Raw genomic sequence first — 21,906 nt, forward strand, 5'->3', positions numbered from 1 at the left:
GTATTTACAAACATATATAACTTATCAATTAAGCGGTATAATTTAATGTAGCCATGTTCAGCTCTCTAATTCTACATCTATTCCAATATAAGCTAATCTGTTTTAAAACTAAAAAAATATAATTCATACAATAATTAATTGCATTTCTACTCGATATAATATATTCTAAAAATTAGGTAATTAATTTTTTCTGATTTGAATTTATTTATATTATAAATTTATAAATAATATTGATACCAATTTCTGTAGATATTTGGATGTAGCTTATATACATAATAATGACTCAAACATATTAGTATCTAAAACAAATATTTTTTTTTGCATTGATTAATATAATTTGTATATTGTATAAATATAAAAAATGAAAGATGCGTTTATATAAGTTATTTTTAACATAGAAATTTTTATATGAAAATTGCATCAATACATTTTCGCAGAATTTAATTGTTGATTGTTGATTAACATTATTTTATCAGAAATGTAGTCGAAAATATACCTTCAACAGATACTTATAGAAATAGCTAACTATACTTGCTGAGAATTATAAATATAGTTACGAATTATATTAAATTATATAAAACTGAGTTACGAATACAGTTCTCAGCGAGTATGGTTAGATATTTCATTAAGTGTCTGTTGAAGACAAAAGATTCTATGCTCAATACTATTTGCTGTTAATATCTTCTATCTTTACAACTTTAATATTTGCCCTTGAATGACTATTTGTAATAGTCTTCATTTTATTATTTGGAAATTGGTTATTGTTTAGTCACACCTTTCTAATCTAATACATTAATACAAGGAACAGTTCCCAACTTGGGTTTTTTCAGATCTTCTGGTCTGAAATTTATGTCATCAATAGGAATAAAATTCAAATTTTTCATTTCTGGTATTTAAAAAAACTGTAGTGATCTCTAATGTGTATGAACTGACTCTAACACAACACTTAGTCTAACGTAGTTTGAAAGATCATTTTTTTTATAAGATGTAAAATAAACAATAGTGTCATCTATATGAAATATATATTAAAGCAATTGAACATGTTTTAGACTGCACATATCAAAAGATTTTTTTAATAAAAGTAGATTTTATTGAAATAATATCCACAAATGAAATCATTGACATTAGTATGTGATATATTACTCTCTATATTATTGAACCTTCCGTAATGGCTTCCGTTTATGGAAACCGAAAATGTTTCAGATATTTTTTATTCTCATATAACTTTGGGCAACATTTCACAAAATACTTAACGTTTAGATAAATTCAATAAAAATTATGAACACATATTTCCATAAATTTTTTTTTAAAAGCTATACATTATAATATTTTTGCCTATTGTTTTAGATCTTAATATGCATACTATAGATACATTGTTCAGCAGAGCCTTTTGTATATTATATTTTATTTATATGTATTTATATATTTTATTTTATTTTATTTTATTTATATATATTTATATATTTTACTTTATTTATATATATTTTATAGCAAGAACTCCCAATGAATAGCATTATAAGCTTTGCCAAAGGTGCTAAGAGCCTATAGGCTAAGTGGATTCGTTGGAATTAGCAACTTAGGCCTACCAGTCTATATATTCTACATATGTATGTATCTAAATGCACAATAATTTTTTTTTTTTTTGAAATATAAAATAACTTTTTAGATATCAATTGTATGTCTTTCGCATATACAAAATAATTAAGCGATATCATAACAAAAAAAATTTTTTTAAATAATAAAATATCAATATTTGCATAACATACATGTATATACATGTATAGCATATGTATATGTGTATGTATGTATGTACAGATGTATATATGATAAATATATATATACATTTCGATAGTGTTTTATAACATATGGTTTTAGTTATGTTAATATTTATTTAATTTTAATTATTATTTGTTTCGGCGGTTTCATTACAGAAATAGCATATTATAAATAATTAATGTATATAAAATGTTAAATATTAGTTGAATTGCATTTATTGCAGTCAACTTATATACGACAAACCGCACTTCTCAACATAGTCTCAAAGACATCTTACTTACTTCTGTGGATAACAAAATGTATAAAAATTACGAAATATTATAAATCACTTTATGTAAATCATTGGAGATATTTTTTGCTGCAATAGATTGATGTTCTTAAAGATATCGATATACTTTATTTTATTTATTGATTTAATTAATTGCATATATATAATAATTAGAAGGTTTAATAACCTTATAAAATTCTATAATATATTATATTATGATTTATACTTATGTATAAATATAATCGATAAAGTCACATATATATGTCATTATTGTTATAACAATGACTACGCACAAAATGCATATGCATAAGATTAGGAATGAAATCAATCCATTTATAAATAATTAAGCTTAGTTTTTTCTGATCTCTATCTAAACAATGCAATTTAATCCATAATTATTATGTTTATCTCATAGATTAAACTCTTTCGTAACCCCAGTTTTATGTCCATTTAAACTCAGTGCATTAAGTGATTATGTTGTTCGTTTTTTTTCTTATAAGTATCGAAACTATCTCAAGCAGGGATACTTCTATTAAGCGTTCTCGAACCATTTTGATTATAGTCGGATTTTATATTATTTTAATACCATTTAATAACCATAATTAAACAACTATATTAGGTTTTTCTTTATAGACAATAGAACGGTGCTTTTAATTGATCTCTCTGCCAGTTGTTATCAACGAAACCCAAAAATAGTATGAGACCTTCCAAATACAATATTTTCCAACATAAAAAATAATCGTGAATAATAACGAGACTCAAGCAATTTATTTGTCACTGAAACCTTAGCCTTGTAAAATTTGGCTTTATGCTTGACCATACAATAATATTCTATACTGGACAGAACTAATTTATTAATAACTAAATTATAGATATTCAGAGACCACAAGTTCTGCAAATTAAATATTGATCATAAAAATTTGTTCTACTGGTAATTTGCTCCAAACGTTCTGTGAATTTTCTGCAAGGTGACTGTAGTGAATATAGACGGCATTCAAAATAGTACGCTAATATAGACTGAAATCTTTAATATAAAATATTTAGTTACTGCATAAAATCATATAAAAGACAAATCATGCCAACTTCTAATCTATTTCTTGAGGTCGCTTTATATAGGACGATAAGATTGACTGAAATCATTACGAAAATGTAATGTGGTACTGCTCAAAGCCATATGAGAGATACAGGAATCGAAAAATCCATGTGTAATTCTTTTATATATCTTGCTATATACTTAAATTATAAAACAACTTAAAAAGCTATTAAAATTCTAGTATTTTATCCCTTTAGTCATAAGAAAATAATTATTCCCAAAAAACTGAATAATTACACTAACTACAAAAACAGCTATATATTAATTAACAGCTATTATAAATAATAAACTTCGGATAGTTATGTTTATATAGCAGTACTATGATTCAGTTTATCGAGTAAACTTACTTTGGTCTATTTAGAAGAAGTATATGTGTTAAATTTAATAAATATATTTTAATAATTGAGATACTAAGCTATGTGAATCTGTCGGGCTGTAACGCATATTACTATTGGTCGCTAGAGATACTAAACAGAGTTAGACCTCTATGTAAACATTAAAAAAAAAAAAAAAATAAAACAAACATCGAAAAAAAATTGAAATAAATAAAAAAAAATTTAAATTAAATCTATGAAATATGCATAACTTGTGCAATAAGTGTAGATAATATAAATAATATAAAACTTGAAACAAAACTTCGAAATAAATCGAAAAATAACACATAATTTATATTATAACTATAAGTATAATAAAATAAAAATAAATTTATATAAATGATGTATCATAGATATATTAATATTATAAATCGAAAAATTATATATAATTTATAAGTATATATAGTTTTTAAGTATAAAGAATATCAAAATTGATTTAAATAAATAACATTTAGAAATATATCTATAAATAATGTATCATAAACATATTAATATTATAAATCGAAAAATTATATATAATTTATAAGTATAATATAATAAAGAATTTCAAAATTGATTCAAATAAAAAACATTTAAAAATAAATCTATAAATAATGTATCAGAAATATATTAATATTATAAATCTAAAAATTATATATAATTTATAAATATATATATAATAAATAATATTAAAAATGAATGAAACAAGTAACATTTAAAATTAAATCTATAAATTAGGTACCATAAATATATTAATATTATAAGTATAAATATAATAAATAATACAAAATTAACATATATAAATAAAACAATGCAATAAATAATGTGTAATTTATATAAGCATAATTATTAAATATCATCAAATCAATATAAATAATAATAAATCTAGAATCTCTAATTTTGAACAATGTTTCAGTCATGGTTACAATTTAAGTACATCAGAACCCTTATTTTAAATAAATTATTTATTAATAATCACACCTATCCATATGTTTATTATTTTAATAATCATAAAATATTTGCAGTAAAAAAATGAATTTATAAAAATATATATTTTATTGATTTTCATAGATTCTTTCTTAAGCTGATCCTCAATTCACGTGAGTGGTTTTAACAGCAAAGTTCACTTTACACACGTTTTCAGTGTTGACGCAATGCTTAAAAACATTTATTACAACAATTCTTATTAAGAATATTTATAAAAAATATGTATTTTAAATATGTATTTTGCTGTAAAAAAAAAATAGGTTACAAGTAAATGAAAGTTGTTTTTTTTTACTCGAATTTCTTTTCGCTTTTATAGCTCAATTGTGTTCTTTTACTAAAACAATTCATGTGTAATAAACTTTTAAATAACGGAGGATATTATTTTATATTCTATTTTACACTTTGTTTTTAATTTTTGGGTCAATAAACTTTCATGGAAAATTTTTTAAACTATTAAAAACGTTTTTTTATATCTCAAAATTCAAATTTTCCTACACACATTTCATCATCAATACTGAATTCCAAAATTCATGAAGTTATTTATTAACTATAAAAATATCCAACTAAAACAGCATAGCTATATATTAGTACATTTATAAACTGATTTTTATTACACATTTTAAAAAGCGAATCAACCTGTTATTTGAAACACTGCACCTAAAAACAACAACAACAAATTACACTTCACTTACAGTTACAGAAACTTGAAAAAGGAAGGCAAACACTAAATGCACAAACACACGAAGGCATATAGAACCGCCAAAAATAATAACCTTGAACAATTCATGTTTTGTTGTTGTTTTTGAAAAAATGGCAGGCTCAAGTAGAACGCACAAAAACCGATACAAATAAAAAACAAGAAAAGAGAGCAGAAATATACATAATTAAAATAAAATTAAGCAAAAATTTACAAATGAAAAATTTAAAAAGAAAAATTCCTAAATTTATTCTATTAAATGAAAAATATATTTTACGTGTTTTCTTTCAGGTTTTATTAAAAGTTCAATCGAGAGTACAATGTTGTTCTGTATGTATATTTTTGAAATTTTTTGGATGTTATTCATTAAGTTTAAAACATAAAAACACGTTATTTTAGTAAAGTCTAAATATACAATCTATTATTTCATTTGAAAGTTCCAAAATTCATAGAAATTGATTCAATTGCAGAAATTTTTTTGAAAAATTTTAGTTTGCTTAATAGCGAATACTTTTTATTAGTAAGCCATTTTTTACTTGCTAACATTGCCCTCCTCGTTCGCTGAGTTATTAAGTTCATTGTTGGTACCGGGTTCCGTAGAGTTAAGGCCAATGTTAGCTACGTATAATGCTGGATCAATAATTTTCGGTATAGGTTTAATTTCGGTGCCCAGTTCTTTCTCAATTCTATGCAGATCGAACCTGTCGTCGTAGGTTATCAAATTGATGGCAATACCTAAATGGCCGAATCTTCCTGAACGACCTATACGATGTAAATACGTTTCAGCCATACGTGGAAAATCAAAATTGATAACAACATTAACGGCTTGTACATCAATACCTCGCGTAAATAAGTCCGAACACACAAGATTTCTGCATAAACCCTGTCGAAAATCATGAAATACTCGATTCCTGTGAGCTTGCGCCATTTTAGCATGTATATAATAACAACAGTATCCGAGTTCCGTTATTTTTTTAGCAAGCAGTTCCACGCGTTGCGTCGAGTTACAGAATATTATCGATTGATTTATTTGTAATTTTGAAAATAATGTATTAAGGCAATGTACTTTCTGGCGTTCTTGCACAAAAGCATAGTATTGCGTTACGCCTTTAAGAGTCAGCTCTTCCATTAAATTTATTTCGTAAGGTTCGCGCAAATGTTTTTCCATAAAATTTTTAACAGTCAAAGGAAATGTTGCGGAAAATAGTAGAATTTGCGGATTCTTCGGCAATTTTAAAATAACATGATCCAGCATGCCTTGGAAATCCTGTGATAAAAGTTTGTCGGCTTCATCTAAAACAAGCACTTTACAATGCGACATATTGGCCACTTTTTTATCCATCAAATCCAGTATGCGGCCAGGCGTTGCAATGATCAATTGTACTTTTTGGTATATACGTAAGATGTCATCCTTCAATATTGTACCACCAGTTGTCACCATTACTCTTATGTCCAAATGTTTTGCGAGTTCTATGCAGATCTGTGAAGTTTGTAAGGCAAGTTCTCTTGTTGGCACCATTACTAATGCTTGTATATAATCTTTTGTAGGGTCTATTTGTTCTAGAACGGGGATGCAATATGCACCAGTTTTGCCCGTTCCATTTTTCGCTCGAGCTAATACATCCTTACCGCTTAGCGCTATAGGAATCGCTGCTTCTTGAATCGGTGATGGACGTTCCCAGCCTTTCTCAAAAATGCCCATCAGCAGTTCTCTTTTTAAGCAAAATTCTTCAAATTCGTTTCCCCGAGTGTCGGTGACATCACTCGTTTTAAAGCGTGTGTCTTTTGGAGGAATCTTCAATTTTGATTTCCATCTCATGTCGTCTCCTGTCGCAACCATTTGATGATCTTTGGTCATACTTTGTTTTAAAATTGTTGCGAACTGTTTTAAGTTTTTTTAAATCTAAAATTCTTTACTTCAACCTTGAAGATTTACCGCAATCACAGTTTAAACAGTTATATATAAAAGAAGTTTTTTAAAGTGCGCTTAACTTTACAGTTCGTGGTGTTTGATCTAAAAATGAATAGCGTAAATATCAAAATGGAAGATTTGACAATCAGGGTTTCTGTGTTTTGTGTAAAATTGTACGTAGTGGCCGAAAAAAAAGAGGAATTATATTAGCAAATTATTTCGCAAATCATTAACAACTGCAGTAACCAGTAAAATTAATTGTTTATGATAATATTGTTCCACGAGTATTTTAAACTACTTCCGAATTGACTATAGAAATATATTTTAAGCGCTCACAAATTTTAATACCAATTTATGCTGTATAACCAACACAATGCTCGAGCAATACTGTTTGTATTTTTTTACACGAAATTTACCGACTGCCGGTACAACGGGATATTCTTTATATATGCTAAATTATACTTTTTAACTTTTAATAAATATATACGAAGATTGTTTATAAGTTCTATATTTTGTTTGATAAATATTAACAATTTCCAAGCACAATTTACGAGATATGTTTCTAATTTTTTTCTATTTTCAATTTTAGTAGCAGCAAATTGCGATTCACGGATTGTAGAGTTGTTATTGTATTGACATCTCCGTTAGTTATCGCCATTTTAAAATTCCCTATATATTGTTAGTGTTGCTGTTTTGTTCAACTTTAAGAATGGTTTAATATAAAATAAGCGACATTAATTTAATAAAACTATGTAATTCAATAATTTATAAATAATCAATACTACATGCTTTCATATTTTACATACTTTATGATATAGTATAAATTTAATCAACATTTTTGATTTATTGCTCTATGGTAGTATATTTACCACAATTTAAACTTGATAACAAAAAATTTGATGGTTGGGTCGATTCAAAATGTTTGTATAAAGAATATTTACAGATGTTTAAAATATTTGTTTGTTTTAAATTGCAGAAATAACAATAGATATTTATAAACTAAAACCTCTGTAATTTTGGACAAAAATATCTTAGAGATTTTTATTCTATAGTAGCATACATATTATATTTTTTCATTAACAAACACTGACTCCAACACTGTATTCTTAATATCAATTAGTACTTTGCTTTTGTTTAATTTAAGATATATGAATGAACTGCTGGCCAAAATGAAGTAAAGATGTTTCTTTGATATTTACCACGACTTAAATTTAATGGAGTGATTTATATACAGTTAAACATTTTCAATATATAACTTAAAGATAATCATGTTATATACAAATACGACTTTTTCATTTAACAAACATCTATTACGCTTTCAGCAATATCAGCCGTAAGTTTTTCTTTCTGAGTTGTAATAAAACAGCATTAAGTCTGGTTGAAACAAATTGACTTAATTTTTGAAATGTAGCCGTAATTTTTTTTCAGAGTTGTAAAAAAACAGCTTTAAGTCTGGTTGAAATAAATTCGAATCATTAGGCCTTTTTGTGTGGCTCGATGAACGATTGGCATCACTGTTGCAATCTGTCAAGTGTTATGTTTTGACAAATAGCAAATAGGAATGGTAAAAATGTTGCAAATTTCAAAATAAAACACTGAAATTTTCCTCTTTTCAATTTTCAAATTTATGAAACTTTTGAATTTTGAAGATTCACAATAGTTCGCTTTTTGCGTTGGTAACACTTTTTTTTTTACTGGCCGAAATGCTTGGCCAGTATACCTATACTGGACGAGATAGAGAAAATAGTGTTGTTGTTTTGCCATCGCTATTTTTTGCCGTACTTACGAGTCATCGAAAAGGCCTATTTTTAAAATATGTTGAATACTTATTTTTCACATTTGATTTTTGTTGTGATGTGTATAATATGATATATAAAAATTGTAAATATTAAAAATTAATTCATTTAAATAAAAGAAAACAAAATGAATATTAAAAGAACAATGGTTAGCATTTTTATCTAATATATTTCAGTTTATTTTTTTGTGTTTGAATTTATTAGTAAATAAAATGCTCATATGTAAACATTCACAATAGACTAATTTATAAATTTGGCTGCACTAAAACTTAAGACGTAAAACTTTTGCGAGTAAAACTTAACTCTGAAGATTTTAAAAGCATTGTTGTTGCTTTAAATGCTTTTATACATTTGCGTTAATATGCACTAAAACTTCAGATTATGCAAAAAAATTGATTTGCACATGTATTGAAATCCGCAAAATTTTTGGAATGTGGCATCACTAATCCAATATAAATTCATATTAAAGCATTTTGTATACTTTAATATCCCAGTATTATCACCTTAATGGGTATTTTATTTTTCTTGCTACTTTACTATTCTTTTCCTCGGTCATTTCATTTTCAACCAGTAGAACTTTTGGTTCAGCGCTGCTCAAAATAAAAAGATTTGATTAACTCGACCAAAGATTTTACATAAATATGGTATGTTTTACGTAAACATAGTTATTCTAATTCATTTTAAATAAGTGTTCTTGGTTAAGTTGATCATTAACAAGTTCCTGCATTTATTTACACGTGTTAATAAACCTAACCTAATTTATTTTAACAGGCTGGTACTAATAAAGATATCGAGAAGCCACAAGGTCCAGATGCTGCATCAGTACATCGCATCCGTATCACTTTAACTTCCAGGAATGTACGTTCTTTGGAAAATGTGTGCCGCGATTTAATCAATGGCGCCAAAAACCAGAACTTGCGCGTTAAGGTAAGCCTCAAATATAAAAGTAACACCAAAAAGACTTGCTTTTGTGTGAACTATTATTATATATTTTAGTATAGCATTTACCTGGAGGCTTTGCTTGTATTTTAGGCTCAGTCTAGTCTCAAATAAATGCTATAAAAAATTTGTTTTGAATTGGACATTATTTTTTTCTTATATGTTTTAAGTTAAAAATTTAAAAATTCAAAATACATTTTCAAATTGCTAAAGTAAACCTGATTAAAAGTAAATTTAATTATTAATTATGCGATTTATTCATTTTAGGGCCCAGTACGCATGCCAACTAAAACTTTACGTATTACAACCCGTAAAACACCTTGTGGTGAAGGTTCAAAGACTTGGGATCGTTTCCAGGTAAGATGACTGACTTTCAATAAAATCGGCAAATCGAATATCGCGCTCATAGTGACGCCAATATCTGTGCAGTATTCAATGATTTGCCAAGATTAAACGAACTCTCATAGTCCACTTTGAATTGCATAAACTTCAACGTGGCTCACAGAGCTTTACATATTATTTCCATTCATAAACTTAGCTTGAAGCATCTTTAATATATTCTTTCTATTTAATTTAGATGAGAATTCACAAACGCATTATTGATTTGCATTCGCCATCTGAAATCGTGAAGAAGATTACTTCCATCAATATTGAACCTGGTGTAGAAGTTGAAGTTACCATTGCTAACTAAGCATTTTTTTTACATTCTTAGTATGTAAAAATGAACTTTTTTTTATTAAAAAAGTAAAATTAAATTTTATTGTTTTTATTTTAATAGTTACAAGAATTGTAGTTATTTCTTCTTTGAATTGTTTTAAGGAAAATCTGGAATGTAACGTTGATTTCTGTATATATTTTTTTTTTGTACATATCAGTAATAGTCAGGCACAGGTGCACAAGCAATTTTAACAAAATCTGCATACCGGACCATGCTATTATTACCAACATTTGCTTCGCGGAATATATTGTCAACCTAATGGCAAAAGAGATATTATTATTGGAAGTTATTTGAAGTTGTCATTTTTGTTTTTATTTACCTCGCGTACAGATAACCCTTCACCCCAATTTTGAAGTAAATTTCTGAGTTGCTTTGCTGATATACAACCAGTGTTTTTAGGATCTGCTGCTTTAAAGGCTGCAATCACTTCATCAGGCAAATTTTCCACTTTGGAATGCTGATGCATGATTTCTAAAAAGTCAGCAAAACTCATTTTACCATTTTTCTTCTTTAAATATGCGATAAGTTCCTGTATAGTAGGTGATAACCCTAAAGAACGCATTATGACGGTCAATTCGTCTAAAGTAGTAATTTGGCCTGATCGTGCGAATAAGTAAAAACACTCACGAAATTCTGTAAAGATAATTTTTTACTAATGCTTTAATGTCTGTACTTAAGTGGGACGCTTTCACTTCCGGTTTTGAAAACAATGTAATTAATTAGATATAATTTTAAATGAAGCATAAACATACCGTCTATATCTTGTTCTTTAAAATAACGTGCCTTAAAAGAGATAAATTTTTATCAATACAAATGAGTAATATAACATAAATAATAATTTTATCATAATTTCACATATTTTAAAATAAAGATCCCTTCTGATTTTTGATCTACGGATATGCTTTTAATTTAGTATTATCTTAAATACTTACCATTTTAGAACTTTAAATTTATTAAAATTGTTTAACAAAATAAAAACTAATAAAAACAAAATCTAAAATTTATTACAACAAAATTCCAACAAATCGAAGTTAATAATAAAATTGGTCAAGTATGACATTCCTTAAACATTCATGAAGAGTTGCATTTGTTAATTCAACAGGTGTAATTCCAAATATTTCTTGGCACCAGCGAATGCTTGGTAATATTTTTTTACACATTAAATTGCTCTGTATAATTCTCAACTGCTTGTTATACATATAAAAAAAATGTTCATTTACAAAATGAACAATTTGTAATTTAGAAAGTGATTTTATTGTTTACTTGTTAGTTTTACTATTTTTTAAGTCAATTATGTTGTGTTAAACAAAACTAAATTTTCTTGTTACATTTGCAAATCCTATACTTGGAAATCTATTACAATTATTAAAATATATTAATCTACTTCATTACAATTTTCTTTACATGTTTACAGTAGTTCACAGTTATAGGCGTTCATAAAAATGCCGATATTTCATCAAATTTATCCGAGAAGAGCCGGATAATTTATTATTTATCAAGTATTTAACAGTAAAAACGCTTTTAAGCAGAAAGTATTTATCCGTGAACTACTTTATTTTGTTAAATTATATTAATAATTCAAATCAAATTTAAATCAAAAGGATTTCCTAAAATACTTTTCGGCAACATATATAAGTGTTTTTATGGAAACAGTAACTATAAATAATATGGAAACAGTAACTAAATAATATATCAAATGTAAATATATCAAACACATATTTGAATTATTAAATTTCATAAAATTTTAAAACCTTTTTACTTATGCATGGCATATATTTCAAAAAATTTTTTAAATTAATATTACTTTTGCCTTTGGATTGAACATACCCCACCGAATAAATTGAAAGATTGTGTACGTGTTTTTTTTTGTTGTGCATTTGACGTGTAAGTTTGATTCGTGTTCAAGTATATTAGGTTTAACAGATTGTAGGATTTTACGGGTAAAAAATTGTAGTTTATTTACGTAAATTTACAATATAAATACCATAATGAATACAAAATTTGCGATGCCGTTTAAATTTCTCTTGATTGTTATATTTTTAAATATTTGCAATGCTCAAAGAGTTGTGCCTGGTGTAAATCCGCAACACTACGTGAGTTTCTCTAATCGACTGTCAACGTATTACATTTTTATATTAAATATATATTTTATAGCAACAAGTTCCCGTGCAACAACAGCAGCAATATCAGCAACAACATCCGCCTCCACAACAATATCAACAACAACAACAAGTGCATCATGCACCTGGTGTAGCGCCGCAACATTACGTTAGTTCAAAAAAATTTTATTAATATTTTCTCTATGATTTTATATAACTAATTTTATAATACGAATTTTTTTAGCAACAACAAAATGTGCAATATCAGCAAGTGCCTGCACAACAACAGCAACAAGTACCGGTACAACAGCAACATCAACAACAACAACAACAACAACATCCACCAGCACCGCAAGTTCAACAACAAGTTCATCCAGGACAACAACAACATCATGGACATCATCCACCCCAGCAAGTTCTGAATGCTGCAAACATTGAACATGAAAGGGCGTAAGTACACATTTTTAAAAATTGTTAATAACACTTAACAATCAAAACAAAACAAAAATTTTCAAATTTCACTTTTTATTTTTGAAATTCCGATATGAAGTTTTTATCTTAAAAGTGTTTAGTTATGACCATTTTTATATTATTTTCTTTTGTATTTTAATACTATAATATTATAAATTAATAGATAGTAAATGTCCACTGATAGATTAAAATTGTCACTTTGTTATCAAAAATAATTTATTTGGATTTTGGTATTAGATTATTTTTATTTTACCAAACAAGTTTAAAAAAAAAATTCAATTTGATTATATTTATTAAAAATATTTTAATAATTAGATTATTAGAAATATTTTAATAAATTTAAATATCTTTAATTTTTAATATTTATCAAAAATCTTTTAATAATTATATAATTGAAAATATGATTTTTTAAAGAAAGTAATTTTATTGTTTACAAATAATATTTATTTATAAGTACATATTATATTTAATATGAGTTCGACAATTAAAACCAAACGAACATTATTCGATTAGTAATTCAACTTAAATTTAATTTTAATATTTTAAATACAATTCAGGATGAAAAAAACGTTTTAGTACGAACATTACTCCCACTTTGATATTATCAACTAATTTTTAATTTCAACTGAAAATTTAATTGTAAAAAAAACCGGTTAACATATAACTAGAAATAAAAAATTATAGTACATGAATTTTTATATGTAGTAGTGTTAGGTTGACAGAACCTCATAGCCTATATTAAACAGAAATAAAACAAAAAGCCTGAGCAAACCTGAAGTTTGCATACTTACTGGAGTACTAACGTGGCACTGTGCAATGCTTAACGGTGGCGTATTCCAACAAGTGGACTGTACAGGAGTTGCCATGATGATTTTTATGCTTTTGTTCGGGACTAAAGACTAAGTGACTTCAATGTCTTAGAATCCGTTTCTTAGCTTTATCTGGAAGACCAAATGGTTTAACAAAGAGATTATGGATAATATCAGGAGATAACAATTAGTGTAACTCACTTCTTCCAAGCAATTTTGTGGTCCTCACAATAAGCAATAGTGGAAGTACTGACAGTTATATCAGCACAACCTTTGGATTTTAATAAAGAACAGAGGACAAACAGTGAGACCCGGAGTGAAAGAAAAACAACATAAATGGTGACCAAAAATACGTCTTAATAATTGTATTTATACAGACAATAGCATGTCGTAAGGCATAGAGAAGAAGAAATGAGCCACATATACAAAGGAAAAGAAAGGAAAAGAGCACAGATGATGACCTATATCACGTCTTCTTAATTGCATTGTGAAGGTTTTGAATTTTTAGTGAAAAATAGAGAAGATGCAGTGAGGCAGAGAGAAGTAGGAAAAAAGCAAGCTTCCAACAACGACCGTGTCTATGTCCTGGAACCATTCAGGCTCCAGTTCAGTTCGGCCGCTAAGTGGCATTTAGCATTCCCAAAAAGGACTGCACAAGCATATCGTTCTGGGGTACAATAAAAGGAAAATAATAAAAATTAATAAATGAACCACAGTTGTCGGTCTTATTGAACATGATGATAAATTGAATTTTTCTTTTTGTTGTTAATTGTTATAACATATATAGATTATTTTATTAGTTTCTTCTTGTTCTGTATTGATTGTTTCATTTATAGATTTATTTAAAAATATATAACTTTATTATAAAATTATTTATATATTTTACAAATAAATAAGATAATGTTGCTGCTAGTTAAAAAAAAAACAATTATCTAATGTTGATGTATTTACAGGCATATCCAAGAGCATATGCAGGTCCCAATTGATACAAGTAAAATGTCGGAGGCTGAATTACAATTTCATTATTTCAAAATGCATGATTCCGATAATAATAATAAATTGGATGGTTGTGAATTAATAAAATCACTTATTCACTGGCATGGTAAGATGAACAACTTTTTAAAAGTATTTTTATTTTATTTTTTTTTTAATTGGTATAGAGGTTTTGTTAATACCCATTTTATTTGTTTTTTTTTTTCATAAAAATTTCTTCATACCATAAACTACTTATGCGGTACTGGTTTTGGTTCGGTTCATTGAATGACAAATAAAACTATTTTCATTGTGTCGTTTTCAATTAATTTGATAACCCATTAAAACTACGCTATCATATAAAATAAAATTTCAATAAATAAATGAAATAATATACATAGAACAAGGCAGCAAAGAACAACATACTGATGCCCAAAAACCACACATTGAAGAAAAGATTTTCTCTGATGAGGAATTAGTTGCTCTAATTGATCCCATTTTACAAATGGATGATACATCACGTGATGGTTTTATTGATTATCCAGAATTTATAAAAGCTCAACAAAAAGCAGCAACAAAACAGCAACAACAACAGCAGCAACAACAGCAAAACTAACAAGACGCGTAAACATTAAAAATCCCTAAAGATTTCCAATTGATCTTCTTTAATTTCATCTTGTTTTCTTTTCATCTCATCAGATAGATTTGCGTCCTTATTTCCTTAAAGGCATATGTTTTTTTTTTTTTTTAAATTGTGTTATTAAAATAATAAAATTATTTAAATTTTGTTAAAACGTGAAGTCATTCCATTTAAGTAACAAAAAATCTTCCAAATTCGAACAAATTTATAATTAAAATTTTTAAAAATTTACAAAATTATATGTTTTAATTGAAGGCGCTTTTAAGTGCACAAAAATATAACTAAACTCGAATCTCGATTTAATTATAAAACATGACATTGATTGAAATTAAAAATAATAAAAAAAGCTTTATAAATTTATAAAAAAATATGTGCTATTATTAAATTACTTGTTAAAAAAACATGGAGATTTCTATGTTTTGTATACACTCTTTTTGATGAGCTCTTTGTACATCCTAGATTTAAAGCTAATTTAATAAATAATAAAATTATATGCACTTTTCTTTTCTACTGCAAATTTCTAATATTTATTTAATGTTTATAAAATAGACATTATTTTGAAAATTTCGTATTCCAATTAACTTAAATTAGTAAAAGCTTATATGTTTAATACCATTGGAAATAAAACGACTGATGCAATCAACTAAATGTTATGTACAAATAAAAATAAAGCGAGTGTTCTGTTCGCAACACTTGTTGAAACCATTAAATAAAAATAATAGTAAATTAATTTTAATTTAATTTTTTAATCTTGCTTTTGTCTTAACGTCTTGCTTGATATTGCCGTGCATTCATTTCAAAAATGTGCGTTCGACTTTCAATTAAAGTTTAAACTTTAGCGGCTTCAATTGGTTTTGGTGAGCCAAAATGTTGTTTAGGTGTTGCATTTGTCAAAACAGAAATTTATTTAATCAATAATATTTTTGCTTACGCAGTTAAGGAAAAACCAAAACTAAATGAAACAGATGGCAACGAAGAGCACGATACCAAAATATATACCGATAAGGAATTGTCCGACGTTATTGATTATGTGCTTAATACAATGGATAAGAATAGAGACGGCTTCGTTGACTATGCGGAATATCGCGAAGGTGAAGAAAGTGCTGCTAAGGGAACAGGGCAATAAAAACGATCAATTTATTAATACTTTTTATAAATAAATGTTTGTTATAAATATAGTTGTAAATGTTTTTTTATACGTTTTGTAAAATTTTTTAATAAATTTTGATTAGTTAATTAACTAGTTTTATTTTCAATGATTTTGTATTAACAAACAGTAAATGGTAATAATTCTTTTTGTTGTAACTCGCTGGGATCTACTTGTAATATCCTTTTGATGGGTGGTGAACTGCACTTTGGTCTGGTACGTAGCCCTGGCCGGTAATAATTATTGTGATCGCTGAATCACGAGAACAGTGGAACGATATACTTTACAACAACAACTATTAGATGTTGTTTATAGCCATCTTATTATATTATATTGTTTAGTTAATGTTTTTTTATTAGACAACTCTCTCTCTGATTTTTCTCGTTGAATACAAATAAAAATAAAGTTATTTTTATTTTATCATTTACCTTATTTATTTATTTTAATATATGAAAAATAGTCTTTACGAGAGCTGCATAAATTATGCGCTTTGTTGTTGTCACAGTTCGGAGAGACCTATAGGACAAAAACCATGATTGCATTAGAAGAAGAATTCATGCGTTAGGATGGGGTATCAAAAGCTTATAAGGTATTAAAAGAAAGGATATGGATATGAATGGGATGCCAGGGTTATCCTGGTCTCCGACTCGGAGTTTCAAGGCAGAGAAACCCAGCTAATTCAGTTTCAAATCAGTTGGATTTAAATTAGTGTGTACATGAGAATTAAACAAGCCGTCGCCAGTTGGTAATGTCGATTGCTTTTATATCGTTGCAGGTTCTCTATCACGTTTTCTTACTCTAGCGGGTACCGAATCAAATAACTTTCTAGTCAGAGTATTTTTATCCACTCGTACAATATGACTAAATTAGTAAAATCGCTAAATTATATATATTATACATATTTAATAATAAGATTGAAAAACTATATTTTTAGTGCTTTGAAATGCAGAAAACTGATTATAAGCAAATTTGTTACTTCTTAATTAATATTTAAAACATAAGCTTTTAATTAGAATTCTTTATATTTTCAATTTTAAATTGTGAATAATATTAAGCTAGAAGGCAAATTTATATAAATCCAACACCTCCGACAGACGACTATCAAGTCATTGTCGTATTCTTTGTTTTTCAATATATTTTAAGTAATATATTTTTAAGTAACTCTAAACAATGTTTTTAGACTTAAAGCATAATACTTATGTTAAAAAATTTTGAAATTGAATAATAAAGAAGTATCTATTTATCTATCATATTTAATAATAATAATAAAATCCGTTCTGATAATGAGAATATTTTTAGAATCTAATTTAATTACTTTGAAATGTAAATAACGTTGAGGGTTTTTGCTACATGGAAATATATACATATATTATTATATATGTGTTTACTATTATATTTTAACAAAAGTATAGTTTCTGTTCTAGTGATTTCACGATGTCCTAGTTATCGAATCTTACGGTATAATTTAAAGAAAAACATTCAAGTTCGAGGAGAGCGACTTGTACGCATGTTCCAAAATATGCCGGCAGTTCTAGAAGAAAAATATGTTGTCAGTAGAGATAATAATAAATGCGGTGAAGATGCAAGTGTTTATCGACAGACTCACAAGAGCATAAACGGCAAGTGAACACAGTACACAGTTCGACGACTAGGAACGGTAGACAGACAGACAATCGTAAAAAATGTCAAACGGAAAGTTGTGCAATTTTGTTTAATATAAGAAATATTAAAACAGCTCCCCTGATAATATCAAAATAATTATTTAATACAGCAAAACGAATATAGAATTTATAAACAACGACACTCACTGCACCATCGATGCCAAAATGTGCGTATTTGTTTTTTTTAATTTTGTTGCGCTATTAATAATTCTATTAAAATTAAAAAAGTTTTCACATTCTTCTCAACAGAAAGAGTGTTTGTTAATAATAAAAATACTTAAATTATAGTTCATGTTGATTTGGTAACAAAATTGTATTCGAATTGTATTGTATTGAAGTGAAGTGAATTGCAAAGGAATATTTTTTTGTTTAATCAAATATTGATTTTACGTGCTCGAGCTTCACAGGAAATAGACTTGCAATTCTTGTCACAGTTGTGGTTTATTTGGTTGGTTTACGGTTTGTTTTATTGCAGTTGCTTTGTTGTTGTTGTTTTTCCCTTTGTTACTTTGAAGTGTTATACTTGGACTGAGTGGTTGGTTCATTTTACAAAAGATTCTTATTTCGCATGAGATAGGCAGCGTTCAATGACGTTTTAATCCAATAAAATTTTAGTTACAATTGTTGTTCTTCTCGTTGTTATATTGGATTTCATTTCCTATATGCATTTATAGTATATAGTATTCAGTTATATGGTATAAAATGTAGGTAAGTATAATCTATAAAAAGAGTTTTGAGTGAGTTTAGTTTCATTGTATTTTTCAAGTGCCATTTGTTTCTATCAAATATTCTTTTACGGATTTAAAAAATAGATTGATGAGAAAGTTTTTGTAAAGTTATTTAAATAAAGTTTAAAAAGTAATCACAAAATGTCACAGAATTCAAAATGCGGTTAATTGAATATAAATAAAATGATCGTTAAAAATTGAAAGACAGGTATGGTTTCTTAATTTCAAGCAATTATAAAAAGTCAAGCATCGATTATAGCAGATTCTATAGAGTTAATAGATAAATGATTTGTTTTGAACGTATTTAATGAAATAATTCAAGAGAATTAAATGCAATTTTGATTGCGTACTAAGGCCGTGTGCGAGTTCGAGTAAATTGAGGTAAAGTAAATTGAAATATTCTAGGGATTTTTTGCACTGTACTTATGTAAATATTTTTTTATATATTTATTGCACTTATTTATTATTTTTTGTTAATTTTTTAGTTTTCAACTTTATTTATTAAATATCTTATAAAATTTTCACAATGGTATCACCTAATTTATCTAATCTTTATCTAATTTACCCTTCTTGAAATTCTGGTAAATACCAACATTCGCTACCATATATATGCAGCGAATAATTCATATAAATAAATATATTCTTAACCCAATTATAAATAATAAGAAATTTAATGAATATGGTAAATAATATTTTCATGATAAATATATTCATTTATTTCCCTCAATTTACCATCAATTTACTTGAACTCGCACACGGCCTAACATGCTAAATATGCTAACGATATGTTTATTAAAAACAATTTTGTATTATTTTCAATTTGTATTATCAAAAACTCTTAAATTTTTATTTTTCATGATAAAAATAAAATATTTTTATTAAGTAAATCTTTTTGCTATGAATATTTTGATTATGAACTAACTTTGAATTGTTTATTAAAATCTAGTCAACTATATTAGCCGATCAAGTTGTGAAATAAGATTAAAATAAATCACTTCTAAACTAAGCGCAATCAAAAATAAAACATAGCTTTTCCAAGGAAAAAAAATAAAGTGATAATAACTTTGTTAAAGTACTCAACAGAAGAAACTAATATATATATATATATATTTATATATATATATACTAAGCGTAATCAAATAATATATAAAGATGAAGAAAAGATGATATATAAAGAAAATGATGCTGTATTAGATACTATGCATCCAGATCAACCATGGTCTCAGTGCTCCGCTCCGTTGGGAGCTGGTACCCTGTTTATTTCTATTCTATTCTATCCATTCATCAATTATGGTAAACGAAAACGTTATAACTAGCGGATACTGAATATTAATATGATTATAAAAAATAGCAGCTCTTAAAACATATTAAAAATAAATTGAAATATATTGAGATTTATGACGCTCATTGGGACACTTTTGGATTAGGAACTAAAATAATGTATTTTCGAAAAGAAAAAATAGTTGCAGATTAAATATTCACAAATTGTTGATATTACAAATTGGAAAAATAAATATAGAATTTAGTCAAAACGTTTTGTACTTTTTTTTTTTGGAGTTTAGAAAACTGAAGAATTAACATCATCAAAAAATATACATATAATAGTGTATTTCTAAAAACAAAAAAAAAAAATTGATGTAACGACTGAGAATTAAAAATTGAGACTCAAAGAATAGAGTGGAGTAGTAAATAATTATAAATTGGGATACTGTATATTGTATATGAATTTGTATGCCAAGAAGTATAATAAAAACTAACTATACTAAATTTCTAGGTCTAGACCTTCTAGCTCTAAAACATAATATTTACTTAAGAGCATTTTCATATTAATTGAATATATTAAAATATATTTACAATTTCTATTTCAGTGTAAAAACAAAAATATACCTCAATTTTAATTTGGAGAAAGTTTTGGATCAACCGCCAAAACGTATCAAACGCAAATGGAACGAAAAATACTATATGCCTTTCGAGGCTGGATAGCTTTTGTAGCTTTTATGGATATGGGAACAGCATTCCGTAGCTATATAGAGCGTCGTAGCTTTTTAGGTGATCACTCTGAAACACAATTTATTGAAGGTTAGTTAATACATATTAAATTTGAATATTATCTATAATAACTCTTCTAATAGGTGATTATACAATATCACGCATAATAGGCATGTATTGTTTGCTTAAAGCAGTAGCACTTGTGCATTGCACTTTATATATACATTACAGACCGTAAGTTCTTATTAACCTTTTTGAAATAATTAATAAAAAGTTTTAATTTATTGTTTTTAAATATTATCCATTAAAAAAGTGTCGTGAGTATGGGTGGTTGTGCTTTGGCTTTAACCATGGTATTGTATGTCAGCGAAACTTTGTACTTCCGTTCAAGTACACTTAATTTTTATGTGATCTTTCCATGCGTTTTGAATTGTAAGTTAATTTTTGTGAAATTAAAAAATAATTTAAATTATTGTATAATATATATTTCTAAATAGCAATTACATTAATTGGCTTAATATATATACCAAAACGTTTACGTCTCTGGGAACCAAATATGGATCTAGATGATGAAAACTCTCAACTCTTAAAGCAAATGACTGGCTTTAAACGTCGCCGAGCGAAGAATAAACAACAATAAGCTTCCAATTTTACTGGAATAGTGATATTTTTAATATAAACTCGTATATGCATTATAGACTTTTACGGCTTTCCAAAATTTAAACTTAATTTATGCTCTCTAAACGTAAATTCTTAAATTTATTATTAATGAATTACATATTTTATAGAAACTCAAGAAGTCTTTAAGAACATTGGTCAATTTCTGACATAATCATTTATTATCGTTATAT

The 21,906-nt window shown here is 26.6% G+C and overlaps 5 protein-coding genes across 7 annotated transcripts; 3 read left to right on the forward strand and 2 right to left on the reverse strand.

Moving 5' to 3' along the window:
- Positions 1-5,677: 5,677 nt before the first annotated feature.
- Positions 5,678-7,549, reverse strand: LOC119685592 (ATP-dependent RNA helicase me31b). The gene has a single exon (XM_038099921.1). It carries the CDS (start codon positions 7,030-7,032, stop codon positions 5,707-5,709), a length of 1,326 nt encoding a protein of 441 aa, XP_037955849.1. The 5' UTR covers positions 7,033-7,549; the 3' UTR covers positions 5,678-5,706.
- Positions 7,550-9,414: 1,865 nt separating this feature from the next.
- LOC119685596 (40S ribosomal protein S20) lies at positions 9,415-10,576 on the forward strand. The gene is made up of 4 exons (XM_038099926.1): positions 9,415-9,526; positions 9,654-9,809; positions 10,089-10,178; positions 10,399-10,576. The coding sequence occupies exons 1-4, from the start codon at positions 9,524-9,526 to the stop codon at positions 10,510-10,512; spliced, it is 363 nt and encodes a 120-aa protein (XP_037955854.1). The 5' UTR covers positions 9,415-9,523; the 3' UTR covers positions 10,513-10,576.
- LOC119685595 (calmodulin-like protein 4) lies at positions 10,572-11,511 on the reverse strand. Its single transcript, XM_038099924.1, has 4 exons — positions 11,472-11,511; positions 11,292-11,322; positions 10,859-11,172; positions 10,572-10,794 (listed from the first exon to the last, which is right to left on the reverse strand). The coding sequence occupies exons 1-4, from the start codon at positions 11,472-11,474 to the stop codon at positions 10,693-10,695; spliced, it is 450 nt and encodes a 149-aa protein (XP_037955852.1). The 5' UTR covers positions 11,475-11,511; the 3' UTR covers positions 10,572-10,692.
- An 818-nt stretch (positions 11,512-12,329) lies between these two features.
- LOC119685594 (putative uncharacterized protein DDB_G0271606) lies at positions 12,330-16,700 on the forward strand. 2 transcript variants are annotated; one of them, XM_038099923.1, is made up of 5 exons: positions 12,330-12,632; positions 12,694-12,807; positions 12,883-13,088; positions 14,872-15,020; positions 16,466-16,700. In XM_038099923.1, the coding sequence occupies exons 1-5, from the start codon at positions 12,528-12,530 to the stop codon at positions 16,654-16,656; spliced, it is 765 nt and encodes a 254-aa protein (XP_037955851.1). In that variant the 5' UTR covers positions 12,330-12,527; the 3' UTR covers positions 16,657-16,700. The 2 variants fall into 2 exon arrangements, with proteins under 2 accessions (XP_037955851.1, XP_037955850.1); XM_038099922.1 differs by lacking the exon at positions 16,466-16,700 and adding an exon at positions 15,292-15,673 and having other exon boundaries at positions 12,333-12,632.
- A 1,546-nt stretch (positions 16,701-18,246) lies between these two features.
- On the forward strand, positions 18,247-21,906 carry LOC119683038. Of its 2 annotated transcripts, none has more exons than XM_038096635.1 (5): positions 18,247-18,505; positions 20,935-21,145; positions 21,199-21,289; positions 21,369-21,487; positions 21,553-21,906. In XM_038096635.1, exons 2-5 carry the CDS (start codon positions 21,010-21,012, stop codon positions 21,693-21,695), a joined length of 489 nt encoding a protein of 162 aa, XP_037952563.1. In that variant the 5' UTR covers positions 18,247-18,505; positions 20,935-21,009; the 3' UTR covers positions 21,696-21,906. The 2 variants fall into 2 exon arrangements, with proteins under 2 accessions (XP_037952563.1, XP_037952564.1); XM_038096636.1 differs by lacking the exon at positions 18,247-18,505 and adding an exon at positions 18,699-18,786.

This window comes from Teleopsis dalmanni, chromosome 2 (assembly GCF_002237135.1).
Source record: "Teleopsis dalmanni isolate 2A chromosome 2, ASM223713v2, whole genome shotgun sequence".
NCBI lineage: Eukaryota > Metazoa > Arthropoda > Insecta > Diptera > Diopsidae > Teleopsis > Teleopsis dalmanni.